Source organism: Canis lupus, chromosome 18 (assembly GCF_048164855.1).
Source record: "Canis lupus baileyi chromosome 18, mCanLup2.hap1, whole genome shotgun sequence".
Lineage (NCBI taxonomy): Eukaryota > Metazoa > Chordata > Mammalia > Carnivora > Canidae > Canis > Canis lupus.
In genome coordinates, this window is record NC_132855.1 from 55234124 (window position 1) to 55255321 (window position 21198).

A 21198-nucleotide genomic window follows, 5' to 3' on the forward strand; every position below is an offset into this window, starting at 1 on the left:
TGCATATATCTTTTCTTTTTTTTTTTTTTTTAAAGTAAGCTCTGCAGGGATCCCTGGGTGGCGCAACGGTTTAGCGCCTGCCTTTGGCCCAGGGCGCGATCCTGGAGACCCGGGATCGAATCCCATATCGGGCTCCTGGTGCATGGAGCCTGCTTCTCCCTCTGCCTATGTCTCCGCCTCTCTCTCTCTTTCTCTGTGACTGTCATAAATAAATAAAAATTAAAAAAAAAAAAAATAAAAAAAAAATAAAGTAAGCTCTGCAGCCTGGGTGGCTCAGCGGTTTAGTTCCGCCTTCAGGCAGGGTGTGATCCTGGAGACCCGGGATCCAGTCTCACGTCGGGCTCCCTGCATGGAGCCTGCTTCTCCCTCTGCCTGTGTCTCTGCCTCTCTCTCTGTGTGTGTCTCTCATGAATGAATAAATAAAATATTAAAAAAAAATAAAAATAAAAAAGTAAGCTCTACATCCAACATTAGCATAAACTCACATCCCTGAGATCGAGAGTCACATGCTCTGCCAACTGTGCCAGCCAGGTGCCCCATATATCTTTTCAAATTAGGGTTTTCATTTTCTTTTTTTTTTTTACTTTTTTATTTTTTTAAATTTTTATTTATTTATGATAGTCACAGAGAGAGAAAGAGAGGCAGAGACATAGGCAGAGGGAGAAACAGGCTCCATGCACCGGGAGCCCGATGTGGGATTCGATCCCAGGTCTCCAGGATCGCGCCCTGGGCCAAAGGCAGGCGCCAAACCGCTGCGCCACCCAGGGATCCCGGGTTTTCATTTTCTATGGGTATATACCCAGTAGTAGAATTACTGGATCATAAGGTACATCTATTTTTAATTTTCTGAGTAACCTCCAGACTGTTTCCTATAGTGGCTGTACCAATTTACATTCCCACCAACAGTGCACAGGGGTTCCCTTTTCTCCATATCCCTGCTGACACCTGTTATTTCTCAACTTTTTGATACTAGCCATTCTGACTGGTGTGAAGGGATATCTCATTGAGGTTTTGACTTGCATTTCCCTAACAATTAGTATTGAGCATCTTTTCATGTGTCTCTTGGCTTTTTTTTTTTTTAATTTTTATTTATTTATGATAGTCACCCAGAGAGAGAGAGAGAGAGGCAGAGACATAGGCAGAGGGAGAAGCAGGCTCCATGCAGCGAGCCCGACGTGGGATTAGACCCCGGGTCTCCAGGATCGTGCCCTGGGCCAAAGGCAGGGGCCAAACCTCTGCGCCACCCAGGGATCCCTCTCTTGGCTTTTTGAATTAATGTCTGAATTCAGAATTCTTGATTCCTTCTACCTTGAAACTGTTCTAACTCTAAATCTTCCCCTCTCAATAAAAGCATCAATATCTACCCAGTGATGCAAACCCCAAACCTAAGAGTTATTTTTGATTCTTTCCTTTTTTGCCTGCCTTTCCTCTCTCACCAGCAAGTCTAGTTGGCTTTACTTCTAAAATATTCCCAATTCAACCTCTATTCTCCATCTCCTCTGCTAGTCCAAGCTACCATCATTTCTTGCCTGGCTACTTACTATAACCTCCTGTCAAATATCGTCACTTTACCTCTTGTCTTTTTCCAACCCATTTTCTGTTCTGCAGAGTGAGTTTTACAAAATATAAAGTGGATCATACTGCCCCTTGGCTTGAGGCCCTGCACAGGTCTCTTCTTCACAGTTCAACATCATGGCTCCTTTTTTTTTTTTAAGACTTTTACTCGTTTATTTGAGAAGGAGAGAGTGAGCACAAGCAGGGGAGTAGTGGTCAGGGGGAGAGGGAGAAGCAGGCTCCCCAATCAGTGGGGAGCCTAATGTGGGGCTTGATCCCAGAATCCTCAGATCATTACCTGAGCTGAGCTGAAGGCAAACACTTAACCGGAAGCCACACACCGGCACCCCTCACAATCTCGCTCCTTACCATGGCTGTTAGGGTCCAACTTTTCCGACTCTACTCTCCCCCATCACTATGCTTCAGCTACACTTCCTGTTCTTAGAATACACCAACCCCTTTTCTGTCTCAGGCCCATTGCACTTGCTTATTCTCTCTGCCTAGAATTTTTTTTATCTAACTTTTATATGCCTGGTGCTTTCTTACTGTATAAGTTATTAGCTTAACTATTATCCTTTTAGAGAAGTTTCCTTTTCCATTCAATCTAAATATTAATCCAGTGTAGTTTTTTTCTTAGTACTCAAAATGTACAGACTAAAATGATCTAGTTAACTTATTTATTATACGTTACCCTGTCTGAATGTAAGCTCTATCAAAGCAGGGCCCTTGTCTGGCTTGTTTGTTTATCCTTGTCTTCATAGCACCTAGACAAAGCCTAGTACATCACAGCCTCTTAATTTTTTTTTTAACAGGAAAAGATAGTGAATGGTGACAAACAAAATACAATAATTTCCTCTGGTATTTACTATGAAAAGCATACTGAGAAGGCGTCAGAGAGTCAAAGATTGTTACTTTTAAGGGGTGACAAGATGACTGGGTCACTGGAGCTTTTGATTTCTGAAAAATAATGATACATTATCCAGTTCTCCATAAGGCCATCTATATGTCACAACCTTTGAAGTATGGGGGACCTAGAGGGACTAAATGGCTGCTGACAGTTTCCAGGCCTTCCCCATATATCCTTACAATGTACTTTATCTTCTAAGGCAATCCCCTGAAAGCAGAGGAAGATATAAAGCTATATGTCTAAGAGAGCTGAGCTACTAGCAGACTACTGTAGATTTTTAAATTTCCTTAGTCTTCTATTTTATTTAAACATTCATGTACATTTTGGTTTTAGTATCATAGTATATATTTATGTTAACATATGAATACTTTAAATTATTTGGCCATTTATAAAGTCTTTCTCTATGGCAATCACACCTCAGGGATACATGTTTGCTGTCTGAGAAGTTCTGGCATTCTCTTTCCTTTGCAACCCAAGTTCCTTTTTAGAATAATTTCTTTGTTCTTCAATCAATATTTATTGAGCATCTACTATGTAGTAGACATTCTCACAGAACTGAGGATACTACTGTGAACAAATATGCATAACTCCTAACTACATAAGACTTAATAGTTTAGGGAGAGAGAGAATAGGAGAAAAAGAAGAAATCAAAGTATATTGTACATTTGCTAAGGTAAGGAGGGAAACTAAGGATGCCAAGTTAAATGTAGAAAGTGGCACCTAACCTCAAAATAGGTGATGAAGAATGATCTTCCAGAAGGAAATGATCTGAAAAATGAGCAGGAGTTGGCCAGATGAAGAATGGTGGAGAGTACTCCTGGCTTGGCTTAGACTAAGCCCTGAAGGCCAGACAGAGCACAGAACTTATAGGAGCCAATGCAGTGTTAGCTTAGTTTGGCAGGAATAAAGCTTGTAAGGGAGAAAGAAGAAAGAAGGCTGGAGATGTAATCGAGGCAGGATATGAAAGCCTTCTGCTAAGGGATTTCCATATTACTTAACTGGAATAGAAGGTCACTGAGAGTCATCTTAGGAAGAACTAGCTTACTGTTTTTTAAAAGGATCACTTAAGGGACACCTGGGTGGCTCAGCAGTTGAGCTTCTGCCTTTGGCTCAGGAAGTGATCCTAGAGTTCCACGATTGAGTCCCACGTCGGGCTCCCTGCAAGAAGCCTGCTTCTCCCACTGCCTGTGTCTCTGCCTCTCTCTGTGTCTCTCATGAATAAATAAATAAAATCTTAAAAATAAGTAAAAGGATCACTTAGGGGGTGCCGGGGGGGGCTTAGCTGGTTGTACATCTGAATTTTTCCTTTTTTTTATTTTTTAAAGATTTCATTTATTTATTCATGAGACACACACACACAGAGGCAGAGACACAGGCAGAGGGAGAAATAGGCTCCATGCAGGGAGCTTGATGTGGGACTTGATCCTGGGATTCCAGAATCATGCCCTGGGCCCAAGGCAGGTGCTAAACCTTTGAGCCACCCAGGGATCCCCAGAACTCTTGATTTCAGCTCAGGTCATCATCTTAGGGTTGTGGGATAGAGCTTGCGGGGGGGGCCCCCCCCCCACCTCCCTGCATTCAGCAGTTTGCTTGAGATTTTCTTTCTCCTTCTCCCTCTGCCCCTCCCTTGACACTCACTCTCTCTCTCTCTCAAATAAATATAAAAGGATCACTCGGAAACCATAACTCTATGTCTGGAAAAGAACAAAGATTCTACTTACATCAGGGTAGGAGGTGTAGTTAGCAAATTTGGGGCCCGTAACTAATTGAACTGAATCACCATCTTAATCTTTTCCCCCTAAAAGTATCTCTTTCCCCCAGAGTTAACCACCAAGCATCTTTAGGACTAACCTTCTCTGGCCTCTCCCACTGTCTTTAGACTCCCAACTTGAGTCACGGATCATAGCATTTCCCTGAGGAACAAATACTTTTCCAACATGATGCAAAATGCAAAGCACACGTAATTTTAGAAGCGAACACACTGTGGCCTTCTTCTTTTTTTTCCCAAAGATTTTTATTTTTATTTTAAGTCATCTCTATACCCAACGTGGGGCTGGAACTCATAACCTTGAGATCAAGAGTCGCATTCTCTACTGCCGGGAGCCCAGCATTCTCCTTTTTGGCATTCTCCATCTGATATTGGAGGTGGGGCCACTACTAAGTTTTCCCCTAGGGTAACAGGAGCTCAGGAAAAGATGTGAGGAGGTTTGGGCAGCTTAAGGATGACACCGGGAAGAGAATACAATGACTGAGGTGTTTCAACTCACTTGGTCCTTCACTGAGAAACTCTTGGCGGGAGTGTTTCCATGGGTCAGATGGAGATGAAGACACTCAGGGCTTTTGGGGGTTGATGAGTACTTTGGTAATTGCAGCGGCTCAGCCAAGAACTAAGCACGCGTAACCCTGACAAACGGGTCCCTGATGGGAGCGTTATCTGAAGCTGCCAGATATTTGGAGCGCGTGTTCCTCCTTTGATAAGGAGCCGGTGCGGTGCCCATGGGCATTCAGGGCACGAGGGCGGTTACTCCCTCTCTGGTCTTTTTCCGACAACTCGGTCTGCCTCTCGCGCTTCCTGAACTTTTGGGCGAAGTTTCTGTCCGACCTAAACGCGGGCCGACCTAACAACTGGAAAACAACAACAACAACAACAACGATGACGCGCGGCTCCCCCAACTCCTTGAGGTGTTTTGTTTTCGTGTTTCTGGGGAATCGCCGCGACCGAGCAAAGCCGCGGCACGGATGGGTGTGCGAGGGCAGCAAAACCTGCGAACACTGCAGGGTGGGCGGACACCGAGCACGTCCTTGTGCTGTGTCCGCGCGACTCGGGGACGCGGGGCCGAGACCTCCAGAAGCGGCACCGCGGCCGAGGGGGAGGATGCGAGTCCCGCGCGCCCGCTGCCGCCGGCGCGGCCGCCTCCCACGGCTGATCCTGGGGAGCGGAGGGCAGCGGTCTCCCAGGTCGCAAAGGCGTCCCTTCGCCCGAGTCCGTCTTCTCGGTTTCCCTTCCGGGCTCCTGACTACAACTTATTTCTTTTCATGACATTCTTGGCCTTTTTTCCTCACCTCGGCTTGTAAGCAAGGTCCTTGGCGCCACTCCCCCTCCGAGGCCCGGGGGGCGGCCCCCAGGTGCTCACAGTCAGTCTCGATTTCGGCCGGCCTCCTAACGAGCCCCAGGCGACACGAAGTCCAGCGGAGAACCGAGGACCCGGGCGGCTCCGCGCCCCCGCGGAGAGAGGGGCCGCGGGCGAGACCCCCGCCCCGAGAGAGCGCACGGCCCGGCGGGCCGCGGCCCCTTTAAGCGCAGGCCCCGCCCCCTCCTCCCGGCGCGGCCGGCGCTCGGTGGCGGCCGCTCCGGGGCTGACAAGATGGCGGCTGGCGGGGCTGTCGCTGCGGCGCCCGAGTGCCGGCTTCTGCCCTACGCGCTACACAAGTGGAGCTCCTTCTCCTCCACTTACCTTCCCGAGTAAGTGCTGGGCCCCGGGCTCCTGCTGTCCCGCCCTGCGGCGGAAGCGCGGCTGGGCCGGGGCGGGGGCAGCGGCCGCGGCCGCGGAGGGCGGTGGAGCCGAGAGGCCCAGGCGGGGCCTGGTGGGGGGACGCCTGGCCTCCCGGGTCTCGGTCCAGCCGCGGGAGCTCCGCCCTCCCCACCCCGTCTCCCCGAGGGCGTCGTGTCGGGAGCGCGGGGTCCGGGGGGAGGGGGAGGTGTGCGGCGCCCGCGGCCGCGGGGGGCCGCGCGATGCTGCGCCCGGGGCTGGGGGGGGGCGGCTCGGGGCCGCGGGGTCCCGCCGGCCGGCCCGGGGAGGCTGCCTGGGTGGTCGGGGCTCCGGGGGCCGGGGCTGCGGGGTGAGGGCCCGACGGGGTGAGGCCGAGCGGAGGAGTGGGTGTTCCCGAGCGGGGTCACTGCGGGGACGGGCTCGGGACGGGCCGGGAGGGTCACGGAAGGCTGCGGGCTGCGGGCTGCGGGGCGCCTCGGAAGCCGGGCGGGGCGGGGAGCGCCGGCGGACGGTCGCCCTTTCCCGGCCGCTAGGTCTGGAAGAGCCAGGGAGCGGGCTGGGACGTGGCCGAACAGCCCCGTCGCGCTACGGCTCAGAACTTGGGTTGCTGTAAACACCCAGCAGTCTCCCAGCCCAGAAACTCCGAGGGAGACAGAGGAGTCTGGCTTTAATGGCCTGGGCTTCCAGCACTGGCTCCGTCTGCATCCCCGATTTGGGGCTGAAAAGAGTTTCATGGCCTTACTGCCGTATGGTTGTTTTTTTTTTTTTTTTTCTTGTTTGTTTGTTTTTGTAGCAGATTCCTTCTGAAACGCTGAAAGTACTTTCATATATATATTTTTTCTATCGTTAGCTTAACTTTGAGAGAAGAACATGTAACTGCGGTTTTCCGTACAGCTGGAGAAACTGGCTTAGTAAAGTCTTAAGGTGTGTGCGGACCCGGAAGAAAAGCGCTGGTTGCCCCCCCGGACTGTCGTTTCACGAGGCCAGGAATGACTTGGTGAACAAAACAAGTTACCGATGGTCTACCTTTGATGTCACTGAACAAATGAAAGAGCTGGGTCTGTGAGGCATGCTCTAGATTTTTCACCTGCATTTAGAGAATTCTTTACATTTTCTCAACTTTGATTTGTTCAGTCACATCCGTCAGAACGCATCTGTGACCACAAGAATCTGTGACTCTGTGGACTGCTGGCCCATTGTCCTGTCCACCGGGTCAAGGGTTGGCAGGCGGGCCTTCAGTAGGGTTTGCTTCAGCGAAGGGTGCCAAGTGACTTGTGGTCAGATCTGGCCTGTGTGGTCTCTCGACGCCTGTGTTCCTGATCGGTGTCCGACTCCCAGCGTTTCATTTGAGAGTGCGCCAGGTAAACATTCCAGCCCTCAGCTGGAGTTGAGATGTGGCCCTAGGTAATTCTGACTTTTGAGGCCAACACATTCTTGAGTCTGGAGACAATTAGCATTTTTCTGTACCCAGGTTAGGACCACAGACGGTAGGGAATTGGGGTGGCATCCTTTGATCTAATGACTTCAAAGAAGTTTTCTAATAACACAACTTTTTCTGGCGTTAAGTTAGGCTACTTCCAGGATGTCACTCCTTAAGGTTCTGGGGGAGGGGCAGGACTTGGATATCAGATCAGAAGTCCCATCTAAGTTATGTATAAAAAGAGTGCATTTCAAGCAGGAAATGGTTCAGTGGGATGGCAACTTTACTCTGATTTATGTCTCATCCTGGCCCAAGATATGAAGTGGACAAGAGTATTACTTTTGGTTGGAAGGCAGCTGTTTGACGTTGGAGAAATAGACTGTTAAGTTCTCTCAGATATGTTCATAAATTGGTACTTAATGCGTATTAACTCTCAAACTCTTTCATTTACAGTGTCTTATTTAATCCTCATAACATTCTGCTGTCCTATGCAAAATAGTTTTTATTTTAAAGCACTAAACTATTAAAGTAGAAGAGTAATTAATTGGAACTTTTTTCTTTGAAGGAGTATAATTGAGTATTATGGAGCTTGAGTTTGAGAATTTTGTATCTGCTGGATTGGTGTGTGCCGTGCGTAAATTGTAAAACTCTTTTGGTATTGAACCTCTCTTAGCAAGCCATAGCTTTGTATAACATAACAGGAAGTAGAAGAAAGGGAATTGGCTTTCTTACTTTCGCCCTAAAATCCTCTTTAATAGCAGTTGCTGTGTCTTTATTGCTGTGACAGTCATGTTAGGTACTTCCTAAGTAGGTCTAATTTTAAGTAAAGCTATTTGTTGGAATTGTCTACTGGGTAGCAAATATTTATTGATTTCAAGAATCACAGATCTAGGCGTTTTGAGGGGGGGAATAATAAAGGAATAATAACAATGGGCAACACTTACAATGTGCCTTCCATATGGTAGATTCTTATGAATTCTTTTTAAGTGTATTAACTCATTTAATCCTCACAATTGCATGAAGAATTTCTATTTTCCAGATGAGGCACTGGACATGGAAAGATTAAAAATTGCCTTAGGTCACACAGCTAGATGAAGTAAGGATTTGAATCTAGGCAGTCTCACTTCACATTCCATAGTCTTTATAGTGCTATTCTGCTCCTGAACAAAGGTAGAGACAGGAATTCAGAGATTGGAAAGAGTTCTCATAATAAAGGCACTTAAATTCTAGTTGTGTAAAAACATGTGAAGTCATGAAAAAAGGGAAAAATTCAGGTATCACTTTTCTTCCTTAAGGGTTAGAATTTTTTCCCTTCTCCCAAAGTCCGGAAAAAAAAACATTTTTTCCTTCCAACTCTTGTCTCTCTCTCTCTTTCTCTCTCTCTCTCTCTCTCTCTCTCTTTTTAAGATTTTATTTATTTATTCATGAGAGACACACACACATAGAGAGAGAGAGAGGCAGAGACACAGGCAGAGGGAGAAACCGGCTCCCTGCAGGGAGCCTGAAGTGGGACGACCCCCGGGTCTCCAGGATCACGCCCTGGGCCGAAGGCAGCGCTAAACCGCTGAGCCACCCAGGCATCCCTCCTTCCAACTCTTTTAGGTTTATTTGGACCTTGAAAGTATTAAAATAGATCTAGTTATAGATAGCACATTTTTATTTAGAAACTAACAAAGTGGCCTTTTGTTTTGCAGTGTGCTTAAAAAGTTTGCCATATTTTACATTTTTCTGAAATCTATGCTTAATTTGGGAATTAAGAGAAAGGCATTTAAATGATGACTAATTGTTAGAATTACATGGGAGTTTATATGTAAAAATATTTTGTAACCTAATCTCTATACTCAAATCTTTCTTTTTTTTTTTTTTTTTTAAAGATTTTATTTATTTATTCATGAGAGACACAGAGAGAGAGATGCAGAGACACAGACAGAGGGAGAAGCAGGCTCCATGCAGGGAGCCTGATGTGGGACTCGATCCCAGGACTCCAGGATCACGCCCTGGGCCGAAGGCAGGCACTAAACCGCTGAGCCACCCAGGAATTCCTACTCAAATGTTTCTTGATGTAGCCAACTCATAGTAATACCAGCTACACTTTATTGAGCACCTATTATATGCAGGATGATTTTTCTATATAGATTTACTTAATCCTCAGAACCAACCAGCAAGATGAGTTTGTTTGTTTGTTTGCTTTTGTAGATAAGGAAACTGAGGTCTGTACAGGTTAAGTGACTTTTCATAGAATTTTCAAATGGCTTGGCAAGTTCTGTGACTTAAAAGCTATTGCATGTGCCTATAGTAACAACTACCATTTATTAACTCTTCTTTGGGCACTGTGCTTAGCACTTAGTGTGTGTTTCTTGATTTAGCCTTCACCATTGCTTTAAATATTATTCAGTTTTACAGCTAGGGAAACTGTAGTTCAGAGAGATAAATTAATTTGCCCAGGTCCAAGAGTTGAAAGGGTGGGAGATGGTATTCTGATCTTGGGCCTTCTGACTTCTGTTACCAAAGCTGCTTCAGTATTTTACATGTCTGTAGTATGTGCCTAATTGTGAATACGGATAAGAAGTGCTGTAAGTTTAGAGAAAGACAGCAATATTTAGATATATTTTCTTGACATTTAAGTTTTAATGTATAAATATGAAGATTGGGAAGACCTTTGAAAGTTTTTTACATATAAAGTAATTTCATTGATTAGGAGTGATTCTACTTTACATGTTATTGAAAGACTTAAATAGTTTAGATGTTAAAATCTGATACAGTTTTAAGTGTGTTACCTATTTTTGTTAGTCTTTATTACTTAAAATCAAACCATTAAAATTTTACTTTGTGTTAACATGTGACTCATAGTTCACAGTAAAAGTGATATTTGACAGTGAGGATGAGAGATGGATCTGTTTCAACTATTGTAGAATTTCACATTTAAAAATTAATATATATATTTTTCTGCTTGCAAAAAAGCCCCCTAAGTTTACTGTGGCGTATTTGCAGAATATAGAATGGAACAAAATATAAATGATCCATAATACATCATCCAAAAATAATTAATCACCCTTTGATATATATCATTCCAGATATTTTGTAACTGTATTTTTCGTTTTGATTTTATTCTGTTTGCTGTTAGGTATTCTTTTTTCTCCTTATTCTATATAAATATTTTCTAATGTTATTGAGTATCCTCTATATCATTTGTTCATGATGCATTATAATCCAGGTAATGATTTTATGGCATTTTATTTAATTGCTCTCCTATTACTGGATATTTAGGCTTTCTGGCTTTTGTTGTTTTTTGGCCATTAAGAGGGAGACTGGCCTAGAGAAACAAATTTTGAACTTATTTATGATGAGTTCCTAGATGTCGAATTGTTGTATTAAAAGTGTTCATCTGTTTTCCTACTGTCTGTGTAGGAAACTTTCTGTTTCAGTGTACCCGGGTTTATTTGGCATTATCCTTGGCAACTGGGGAGTAAGAATGGGGTTTTGGGGAGATAGGTCCTTAGAGATGTCTGAACAATGCTTATATAATTCAGAAGTGACTTTACTCCTAATAATTTCTTCCCCCTCCCTTTATTTTAGTTTTTAAATCTTTTTTTTTTTTAATTTTTATTTATTTATGATAGTCACAGAGAGAGAAAGAGAGAGGCAGAGACATAGGCAGAGGGAGAAGCAGGCTCCATGCACCGGAAGCCCGATGTGGGATTCGATCCCGGGTCTCCAGGATCGCGCCCTGGGCCAAAGGCAGGCGCCAAACCACTGCGCCACCCAGGGATCCCTATTTTAGTTTTTAAATGAATTTTATTTTATAAATCACATGCATTTGAAAACTGGAACACATTTGTGAGGTTTACTGTTTATTGGGTCCATAGACAGTGATCATTGTGCATATGAATTTGAGTATTTGTTGCAATCCCCTAGACTCCTCCTATAAGCCCATGAATTTGAATCACTGGTTTGGAGTATTCCACTCCCTGGAGACTGGGGACTGTCATGTCCTTTCTTACTCACCTTTCCTTCTCTTTCCCTAAACTGAAATTAGACACTGGTACGGCTTAGGAACTTTATTGGCCACTAAAAAAAGTTCTGGTATTTTCAGTCTGATAATCTTAGAACTTTATTTATTTATTTTTTTAAGATTTTATTTATTTAGGGATCACTGGGTGGCGCAGCGGTTTGGCGCCTGCCTTTGGCCCGGGGCACGATCCTGGAGACCCGGGATTGAATCCCACGTCGGGCTCCCGGTGCATGGAGCCTGCTTCTCCCTCTGCCTATGTCTCTGCCTCTCTCTCTCTATCTCTGTGACTATCATAAATAAATTTAAAAAAAAAGATTTTATTTATTTATTCATGAGAGACACAGAGAGAAGGCAGAGACCCAGGCAGAGGGATAAGGCGGTTCCTCGCAGGGAGTTCAACATAGGACTCGATCCCGGAACTCCTGGATCATGCCCTGAGCTGAAGGCAGACACTCAACCACTGAGCCACCCAGGTGCCCCTAATCTTAGAACTTTAGAAAAATAAAGATATACCCAGGACAGAGGAAAGGAACACGAGGTAGATGGAGGACTAGAGACTCAGTCTGTAGAGCTGACTCCTTTTGCATAGAAATAGTTTTTATCTTGATCAAATCTAGGAAGTTGTATGTTCTGTTAATTTTGCCAGGTGTGGGGCTCCATCTCACAACCCTGAGACCATAACCTGAGCCAAAATCAAGCTTTTGTCATTTAACTGCCTGAGCCGCCCAGATATATCTGTCATTCATTTTCTTGAACATACTAATCAAGGTACTTTAAAGACTGTGTCTTTAAACTCTAATATCTGGATCACCTGTAGATCTTTGTTTTGTTTTCCTTTTTTTTTTTTTTTTTAATTTTTATTTATTTATGATAGTCACAGAGAGAGAGAGAGAGGCAGAGACATAGGCAGAGGGAGAAGCAGGCTCCATGCACCGGGAGCCCGATGTGGGACTCCATCCCAGGTCTCCAGGATCGTGCCCTGAACCAAAGGCAGGCACCAAACCGCTGCGCCACCCAGGGATTCCTGTTTTCCTTTTTGTTAGGTATTTTGGTGTGTCTGGTAATATAATAATTATTATCATATATAATTATATATTGTTATATGTTCTATAATGATAATTGTTATCGCTACACTACTACCACCACCACCATTTTGGGGGGTAATTTTTGATTAAATGCCAGACATTATACACAGAATTTTAGATAAAAGTACAAATTACAGTTAGGTACCTTTCTCTGGAGAAAACTCACCTGTCTTCTGGCAGGCACATGGAATGGACCTTTAGTCAAGAACTGAACTGACTTGAAGCTGGGTTTCCGGTTTTGTAAACCGCTAGTTTGCCCACCTTTGGTAGACCTCCAGGGAACCTAGTTGTTTCTAGGGCCTCTCCTGCTTTTGTTTCTCCAGCAGCATGGGAGTCCTAAAAGCTCCTCCTTGTGTTTCATTTGCTTTTGCAGACTCTTTTTTTTTTTTTTTTTCTTGGCAGACTCTTTAACTTCTGTTTTGTGTAGTTTAAGACTTGACAGATGCCTCAAGGGGAAAGTCAGTAGTACACAGTGTCAGGTTTGTTCTTGTGTGCCTCCTTTCGCTATGGGATCTTGACCCCCTGAGTCCTAGGTATCGTGGCAAGACTAACTACCAAGTTTTGTCCTGCTGGCCACATGAAAATTACCAAAAGTTCTGCTGGCTTTTCTACCTTTTAGTGACTGTCCTTTCCCAGCCCCTTTTCCTGTGCCATTAGAGAAATTGGAATATCTTGTAGAATGTGAGGCTCCCTTTAATGAGTTCTTTGGGACCTCAAGTCCTAGCTGCCTCAGAAAGTCTCTGATACCTTAAGAACTTTTCTTTTTTCTATTTTATACAGTTTTCTAGTTTTAAGAGGGAATGTTGATCTGCTACAGGCTATTCTGTAATTTCCAGAAACAGAAATAATTGTATTTAGTTCTTATGGATTAGATGTTGTGTCTTGTAGGCTTAATAATTCCTCATGATCATATTAATATATTAACCTAACCTTTGAGCTCAATATTTTTTTGCTGAGTGTTTTCCTTCATTTTGCCTTTTGGCATCTTAACTACTTATTCCTCATCCCTGATGGGAAAAATTATGAAATATAAATAACATTATTTCTTAGCAATTGTTTAAATACTTATTGACTAAGAGTTAAAATGAGATTTTATCTTTTTAAAAAAGATCTTATTTATTTATTTATTTATTTATTTATTTTTTTTTTTAAATTTTATTTATTTATTTACGATAGTCACAGAGAGAGAGAGAGAGAGGCAGAGACACAGGCAGAGAGAGAAGCAGGCTCCATGCACCGGGAGCCCGACGTGGGATTCGATCCCGGGTCTCCAGGATCGCGCCCTGAGCCAAAGGCAGGCGCCAAACCGCTGCGCCACCCAGGGATCCCAAAGATCTTATTTATTAAAGAGCACATGCACAAGCAGGGGAAGGGGCAGAGGGGAAGGGAGAGGCAGATTCCTTGCTCCCTGCCTGATTCCATTTGGATCCCAGGACTCTGGGATCATGACCTATGCCAAAGGTGGATGCTTAACCTACTGAGCCACCCAGGCACCCCTTAAATGAGATTTTATTCTTGGTTTTATTGATGATTTGGAAATCTCTTTTGAGACTTAATTGTTTATGAAGTCCAGAAGTAGAGTTTAATCTTTGTCATAAGTATATAGGTATTTTCCTTTCTGTAATGTAGTTCTTATATTATCTATCTTTTTATTAGAACTTTCTTTTTTTTTATTAGAACTTTCATGGGAATGTTATATTTATTGAAGGCTTTATTTATTTATTTAAAAATATTTTATTTATTTATTCATGAGAGACACAGAGAGAGACAGAGAGAGACAGGCAGAGGGAGAAGCAGGCTCCATGCAGGGAGTTCAATGCGGGACTCAATCCCTGGTCTCCAGGATCACGCCCCGGGCTGAAGGCAGGCGCCAAACCGCTGAGCTACCCTACCCCGGCTGCCCGAAGACATTGTTTAGAGAGGATATACAAAGATCTCATGTAAATTTTTTGGTTTGTAAGTTAAATTGTTAGTATTTAATACTTTTAAAATATCCTGGTGTTACTTTCGTATGACTGTTATTTATGGTTGTCATCACCTATATATTTGTTGTTAAGGCATGTTGTTTCGTATGAGTAGAAATGCTAACTTATTTCAGGCATCCTTGGGTCATGTCTCCTTTCCTCTTCTCTCATTATCCCCCTTCTTCCTTTGTCCCTTTTGATTTAAGTAGTTTGATTGGAAGAGCCATAAAATTTAACTCCTATTTACTCTGCAGCTGTCAGCTAAAGTGTCACCTGTCTTACCTCCATTTGCCCCAGTAAGTCTGACACCCCTTTCTCTGCCCCAGTAATTAAATGCTTTTATACAAATGTGTACCTATTTCTTTCCTTTTTTTTTTAAATGTGTGCCTTTTTCAAATATTACTTTGAATTTTCAAAAGTTACCTTATAACTATGCATTTATTTATATGATTTCTTGATTAATAGCTACTACCCCCCAGGTAGACCACAAGCTTAGTAGGGACTGTGGAGTTTTTGTCCCTTCATTGTTGTAGTCTAGCATGCGGTTTATTTTTTATTTATTTCATTTTATTTATATATTTTATTTTATTTTTATTTTTAAATATTTATTATTCATATGAGGAGGAGAGAGAGGGGAGTGCAAGCCAGGGGAGAGGGAGGGGGAGAAACAGACTCCCTGTTGAGTGCATGAGCCTAACGTGGGACTCAGTCTCAGGACCCTGAGATCATGACCTGAGCCGAAATCAGGAGTCAGATGCTCAACCAGCTGAGCTACCCAGGTGTCCCTGGCACAATGATTATTAAATGGATAAATGGCTGGATTAAGTAGGAATTTGGGCTGCTTTTCTCTTTTTTTTTTTTTTTTAATTTTTATTTATTTGTGATAGTCACACAGAGAGAGAGAGAGAGAGAGGCAGAGACATAGGCAGAGGGAGAAGCAGGCTCCATGCACCGGGAGCCCGACGTGGGATTCGATCCCGGGTCTCCAGGATCGCGCCCTGGGCCAAAGGCAGGCGCTAAACCGCTGCGCCACCCAGGGATCCCTGCTTTTCTCTTTAATGTAATTTTGATCTGGTGCTGGAGGGAGTCATACTGGCTATGTTCAAAATACCAAATAATTAGTTAGATTTAAATCCGTGCTGTACATTTTCATGGTTTTTAACAATTTCTGAGAATATTGTAAGTGAAATTGATTATCTTGGGTTGGAGTGTTATATTTGGGAGGACTTGAACAATAGAAAACTTCTTACCTATCTTGGACTTTTAAAAAGTTTTTATTATGGGACGCCTGGGTGGCTTAGCGGTTGGGCTTCTGCCTTCAGCTCAGGGTGTGATCCTGGGATCCGAGATCGAGTCCTGTGTCCGGCTCCTTTGCAGAGAGCCTGCTTCTCCTTCTGCCTATGTCTCTGCCTCTCTCTCTAGGTTTCATAAATAAATAAAATCTTAAGAAAAGTTTTTATTATAAAGTTATTTGTAATTACAGTCAGTATTTCTACTGAGACCTTGAGAACTTTAAAGCTGAGTTTAAATTCCTTGAATATACTTATTTGTTAGTTGATTCTTTTATAGAACAGTGTTTTTGGTTTGGTAGTTCATATGCCATATAGTTTGGCCATTTAAAGTGTATAATTTAATGGGTTTTACTATATTCACAGATTCACAGATACGTATGACCATTACTGCAGTCAGTTTTAGAACATTTCTATAGTCTCAAAAAGAGAACTATACCCTTTAGCCATTATCTGCTTACTCTGCCATTTCTAGGCACCAATCTAATTTCTATCTCTATAGGTTTGCCTATTCCAGGCATTTCATATAAATAAAATCATGTAACATATGATATAGTCTGTTGTGATTGGTTTCGTTTACTTAACATACTGTTTTTAAGGCTCATCCATTTTGTAGCATGTATCAGTACTACATCCTTTTTATGGCTGATAATATTCTATTCTATTTATACACCACATTTTGTTTACCCGTTTACCCGTTCATTTGTAGACTGGCATTTGGGTTGTATTTACTTTTTAGCTATTTTTTTTTTTTTTTTTTTTTACTTTTTAGCTATTATGAATAATGTTGCCGTAAACCATTGTTTGTAAGTTTTTGTATAAAATGTTTTTATGTTTCTTGGGTAAATGCCTAAAACGGAATTTCTGGGTTATATGGTATATATGGTAACTATGTTTAACTGTTTGAGGAACTACTAGCTGTTGGTTGAGGTGTTTTTTTTTTTTTTTTCTTATTGAAGTAGTTCTAAGAAACTGATTAGTGCTTAGGAACTGAATCCTTATAAGGAAAAATGACCATCTGCAATTAGATAACAAATTGCTTCACTTCAAATTTATTGCTCTGAGAACACCATGACAGTTTAGCTAGTCCTTTATCTTCCTCCCTTTTTTTTGTTTTATTTTAAAAAATTTAAATCCAGTAAAATAAACATACAGTGTTATATTTGTATCAGGTATATAATCTAGTGCTTAAACAATTCCATATATTACTCAGTGCTCAAGATAAGTGTACCCTTAATCTCCTTCACCTGTTTACACTCCCCCCCTCCCCCAACCTCACCTCTGGTAACCATTAGTTTATTTTCTACAGTTAATTTGCTTTTTTGGTTTGTCTCTTTTTTCCCCCTTTGTTCATTAGATTTGTTTTTTAAATTCCATATATGAATGAAATCATATGGTATTTGTCTCTGACTTCGCTTAGCATTATACTCTCTAGGTCCATCCATGATGTTGCAGATGGCAAGACTTCATTCTTTTTTACGGGTGAATAATATTCCATTACATACATATACCACATCTTCTTTATTCATCTATCAGTAGACATTTGGGCTGCTTCCTTAATTTGACTTTTGTAAATAATGCTGCAGTAAACATAGAAGTGCATGTATCTCTTTGAATTAGTGATTTCCTATTCTTTAGGTGAATACCCAGTAGTGCAATTAATTACTGGATTGTAGGGTAGTTCTATTTTTGATTTTTTGAGGAACCTCCATACTGTCTTCCACAGTGGCTACACCAGTTTGCATTTCCACCAACAATGCACAAGGGTGCCTGCCTGCCTCCTTCCTTCCTCCCCCTTTCCTTCCTTCCTCCCTCCCTCCCTCCCTCCCTCCCTCCCTCCCTTCCTTCCTTCCTTCCTTCCTTCCTTCCTTCCTTCTTTCCTTCCTTCCTTCCTTCTTAAAAGATTTTATTTATCCATTAAGAGACACAGAAAGAGGGAGAGACATAGGCAGAGGGAGAAGCAGACTCCCCAATGCAGGACTTGATCCTAGGACCCTGGGATCACAACTTGAGCGAAAGGTAGATGCTCAACCACTGAGCCACCTAGGCACCCCACACGGGTTCCTTTTTCTCCATATCTTTACCAACACTCGTTTCTTGCGTTTTTGATTTTACACAAAATCATCACATTCTGACATGTGAAGGGAATCTCATTGTGGATTTGATTTGCATTTCCCTGATGATATGTGATGTTGAGCATCTTTCGTGTGTCTGTTGGCCATCTGGGTGTCTTCTTTGGAGAAATGTCTGTTTATGTCTCCTGCCCATTTTCAATCAGATTATTTGTTTTTTGGGTGTTGTAAATTCTTTGTATGTTTTGGATACTAACCCTTTGTGGGATATGCCATTTGCAAATATCTTCTCCCATTCAGTCTTTTAGGTTTGTTGGTGGTTTTCTTTCCTATGCAGAAGCCTTTTATTTTGATGTAGTCCCAGAAGTTCATTTTTGCTTTTATTTCCCTTGCCCCAGGATAGACCCACCTAGAAAAATGTTGCTATGGCTGATGTCAGAGAAGTTAGTCTCTCCGCTCTCTCCTAGGATTTTTATGGTTTCAGGTCTCACATTTAGGTCTTTAATCCATTTTGAGTTTTTTATGTATGGTGTGGAAAAAAATGGTTTGATTTCATTCTTTTGCATGTAGCTTTCCAGTTTTCCCAGCACCATTTGTTGAAGGGACTGTCCTTTTATCATTGTGTACTTTTGCCTATATGTCAGAAATTAATTGACCATATAATTGTGAGTTTATTTCTGGACTTTCTACTCTTTTCCAAATATTATCTTCCTTTATTATTATTTGCAATATATGTTATGGATTGGCTCAGTGTCTTCATGTCCTAAGATAACTTCCTGTCAGCAGTGTACTTACTTACATGCTAAGTAGTTAGTAGTAGGGATAGGAGTTAGAAGTTGGTATTTTTTTTTCCTGAAATTTATATAGTTTGCTTATATGTGAAATACTAAATGGGAGATACATATGAAACTTGTTTATGTAATCTTTCTTTAAGCATATGGGGGCATAGATTTTAAAACAGCTGAGAATAACTTTTATTGGCAAAATAGTGTCTCCCAGGACATAGAGGGAATTTCAGGTGATTGGAAAATTCATAAACTAGGTGTGAAGGTTTAAGCTATGACATCTATCATGATACCCATTTTCTACAACCTAAAATACTACTATAGGTGGCAAGTTAAAGACAAATTTTGGTATTTATTTATTCATTTTTGCTACATTGTGGTATTCAAGTTGCTGTTACGGCTTTTCACATTTTTAACTGTCTTTACCATAAACAAATTATTGGGTGCTTATTAACTCTTGGGTAATAGCCAAACCTATTCGAAGGTGTAAGAGAGGATCTCTGGTGGTGAACTGTCTATACATACAGTAGTTCAAAAGATACATATTGAAGGTAACAAAAGCTAAGTTTAGATGTGTGATAAAAGCAGTGAATGTTACAGAAATCAGAAGTGGAACAGCTCTTACTGTGGCCAGGGCTTGAGGAGAGAGACATCTTCGAAGAGGTAAATGAGCTATGCCTGCCTTTGTGTACAGATATAATTTATTTTATTACCCATCAAATTTCTTGAATGCAGCAATTTATCCTTACTCTTGTGCATATTCAGTCAGGAACTTGTTTTTGGGAAATTGAGTTAACATTTGGAATTCGTTTGGTTACTGAAGTGTATCAGAACGAGGGAAGTGCTTGGAGGCAGACTTTTCTCAAACAGTTGTGCTATACAGAGTGCTTGATACAGCCCAGGTCAGTCAGGTCAGGTACTTCTTAGACATAACATATGTGGACTAGTGACCTTGCCCATATTTCTGTCCAAGGCCACCACTTTTTAATGCATTAAGCCTTTTTATTTTTTGTTCAGACTTATTTCTTAGTCACAATTACAAAACAGTTACCTACTGAAGGCAGCTTGGCTACTAGCGTTCCAAATGCATTTGCCATCGTACTCTCTTCACAATTAACATTTATCTATATTTGTCAATGAACTCTCCTTTATTTATTTATACTCGCTTTATGGTTCGCATATTAGGAGATATAAGCAGGTACTTACTACAGATGCATTTAGGAGACTATTGCAAAAAAAATCAGTGTAGTGAAAACAAAGTGAATGTTATTTCATTCTTTTAAGGGTATTAAGACAGTTTGAATTTTTTTTTTTAAATTTTATTTATTTACGATAGTCACACACACAGAGAGAGAGAGGCAGAGACACAGGCAGAGGGAGGAGCAGGCTCCATGCACCGGGAGCCCGACGTGGGATTCGATCCCGGGTCTCCAGGATTGCGCCCTGGGCCAAAGGCAGGCGCCAAACAGCTGCGCCACCCAGGGATCCCAACAGTTTGAATTTTTAATGATACTCCTACTTGCTTTATCGAGGGTACTTAGGCTAGATCTTATTTTTATATTTATCTAAAATATACATGGATTGCAAATTAATCCTCTAATGAATATCTAATACTATTGACAGTAATATGTCACCCTGAGATGTACTGGGTTTAATAGAACAGCTTTTTGAGGTGTCTGAGTTATGATAAACTCTTAGGATGCCAGTTAAAGATGTTTTAAAATGTTTTTTAATGCTATAGAAAAAATATTTCAGATATAATGACGTGTTAAAAAAAAAGAAAACTCCTGATTACTGGTTTGATCCAGTTTATTTTTATTTTTTTATTTTTATTTTTAAAAATATCTATTTAAATTTTATTAACCCTCACTTATGTCATGTAGTTTAATTTTATAGTCTGATGGTAATCATGTTTAACATTGATTGCCATTTTCCTATAAAATCGTCTGTGCTGAACTTTGATAACTTTCCCCTTACATATTGAAGACTAAGGGAATATCTTTCTCTTTTTTTTATTTTGAACGAGTGTATTTTTAAAAATATGCATGTGCACATGCACACACAGGTAAATTTTATGCTTATGCATATGGGAAAAATCGATAGTGATTGTCTCTGGATTGTCATAATTGGGTTGGTTTTTATTTTTTAATTTGTTTGAGTGTTGCCCAGAGTTTTAAATTTAAAATAAATTTTATTTTATTTTATTTTATTTTTTAAAATTTATTTATGATAGTCACAGAGAGAGAGAGAGAGAGGCAGAGACACAGGCAGAGGGAGAAGCAGACTCCATGCACTGGGAGCCCGACGTGGGACTCGATCCCGGGTCTCCAGGATCGAGCCCTGGGCCAAAGGCAGGCGCCAAACCGCTGCGCCACCCAGGGATCCCTAAAATAAAATTTAAATTTATTTATTTAAAATAAATAAAATTTATTTTAGCAAATAAATGTTATTTTTAAACAAAAAAAAAATAGAGATTGTGTGTACGTATGATTTGTTTGATTATAAACACAAGTTACCGAGGGTCCTAAATCTCATGTTAGTGAGTTGGAATTTTATTTCCTGGAAAGTTAGGAGCCATCAAAGCATTTTAAGTAGAAAAGTGATGGGAATAAAGTCTGT

General features: G+C 41.6%; 1 protein-coding gene across 9 annotated transcripts in view; it reads left to right on the forward strand.

Annotated features, from left to right (window-relative positions):
- MKLN1 (muskelin 1) overlaps nt 1-21198 on the forward strand; it is a 211454-nt gene that overhangs the window by 36019 nt on the left and 154237 nt on the right. For 3 of the 9 annotated variants that reach the window (XM_072784599.1, XM_072784598.1, XM_072784600.1), the window contains exon 1: nt 5768-5924. The exons of 2 other annotated variants lie outside the window; for them this stretch is intronic. In XM_072784599.1, coding sequence (XP_072640700.1) covers nt 5827-5924 — 98 coding nt within the window. In that variant the 5' untranslated portion in view covers nt 5768-5826. Of the gene's footprint in view, nt 1-5099; nt 5144-5767; nt 5925-6802; nt 7314-21198 lie in introns of those variants that run through there. 4 more of the 9 variants (XM_072784606.1, XM_072784607.1, XM_072784603.1 and 1 more) reach the window with 3 other exon arrangements.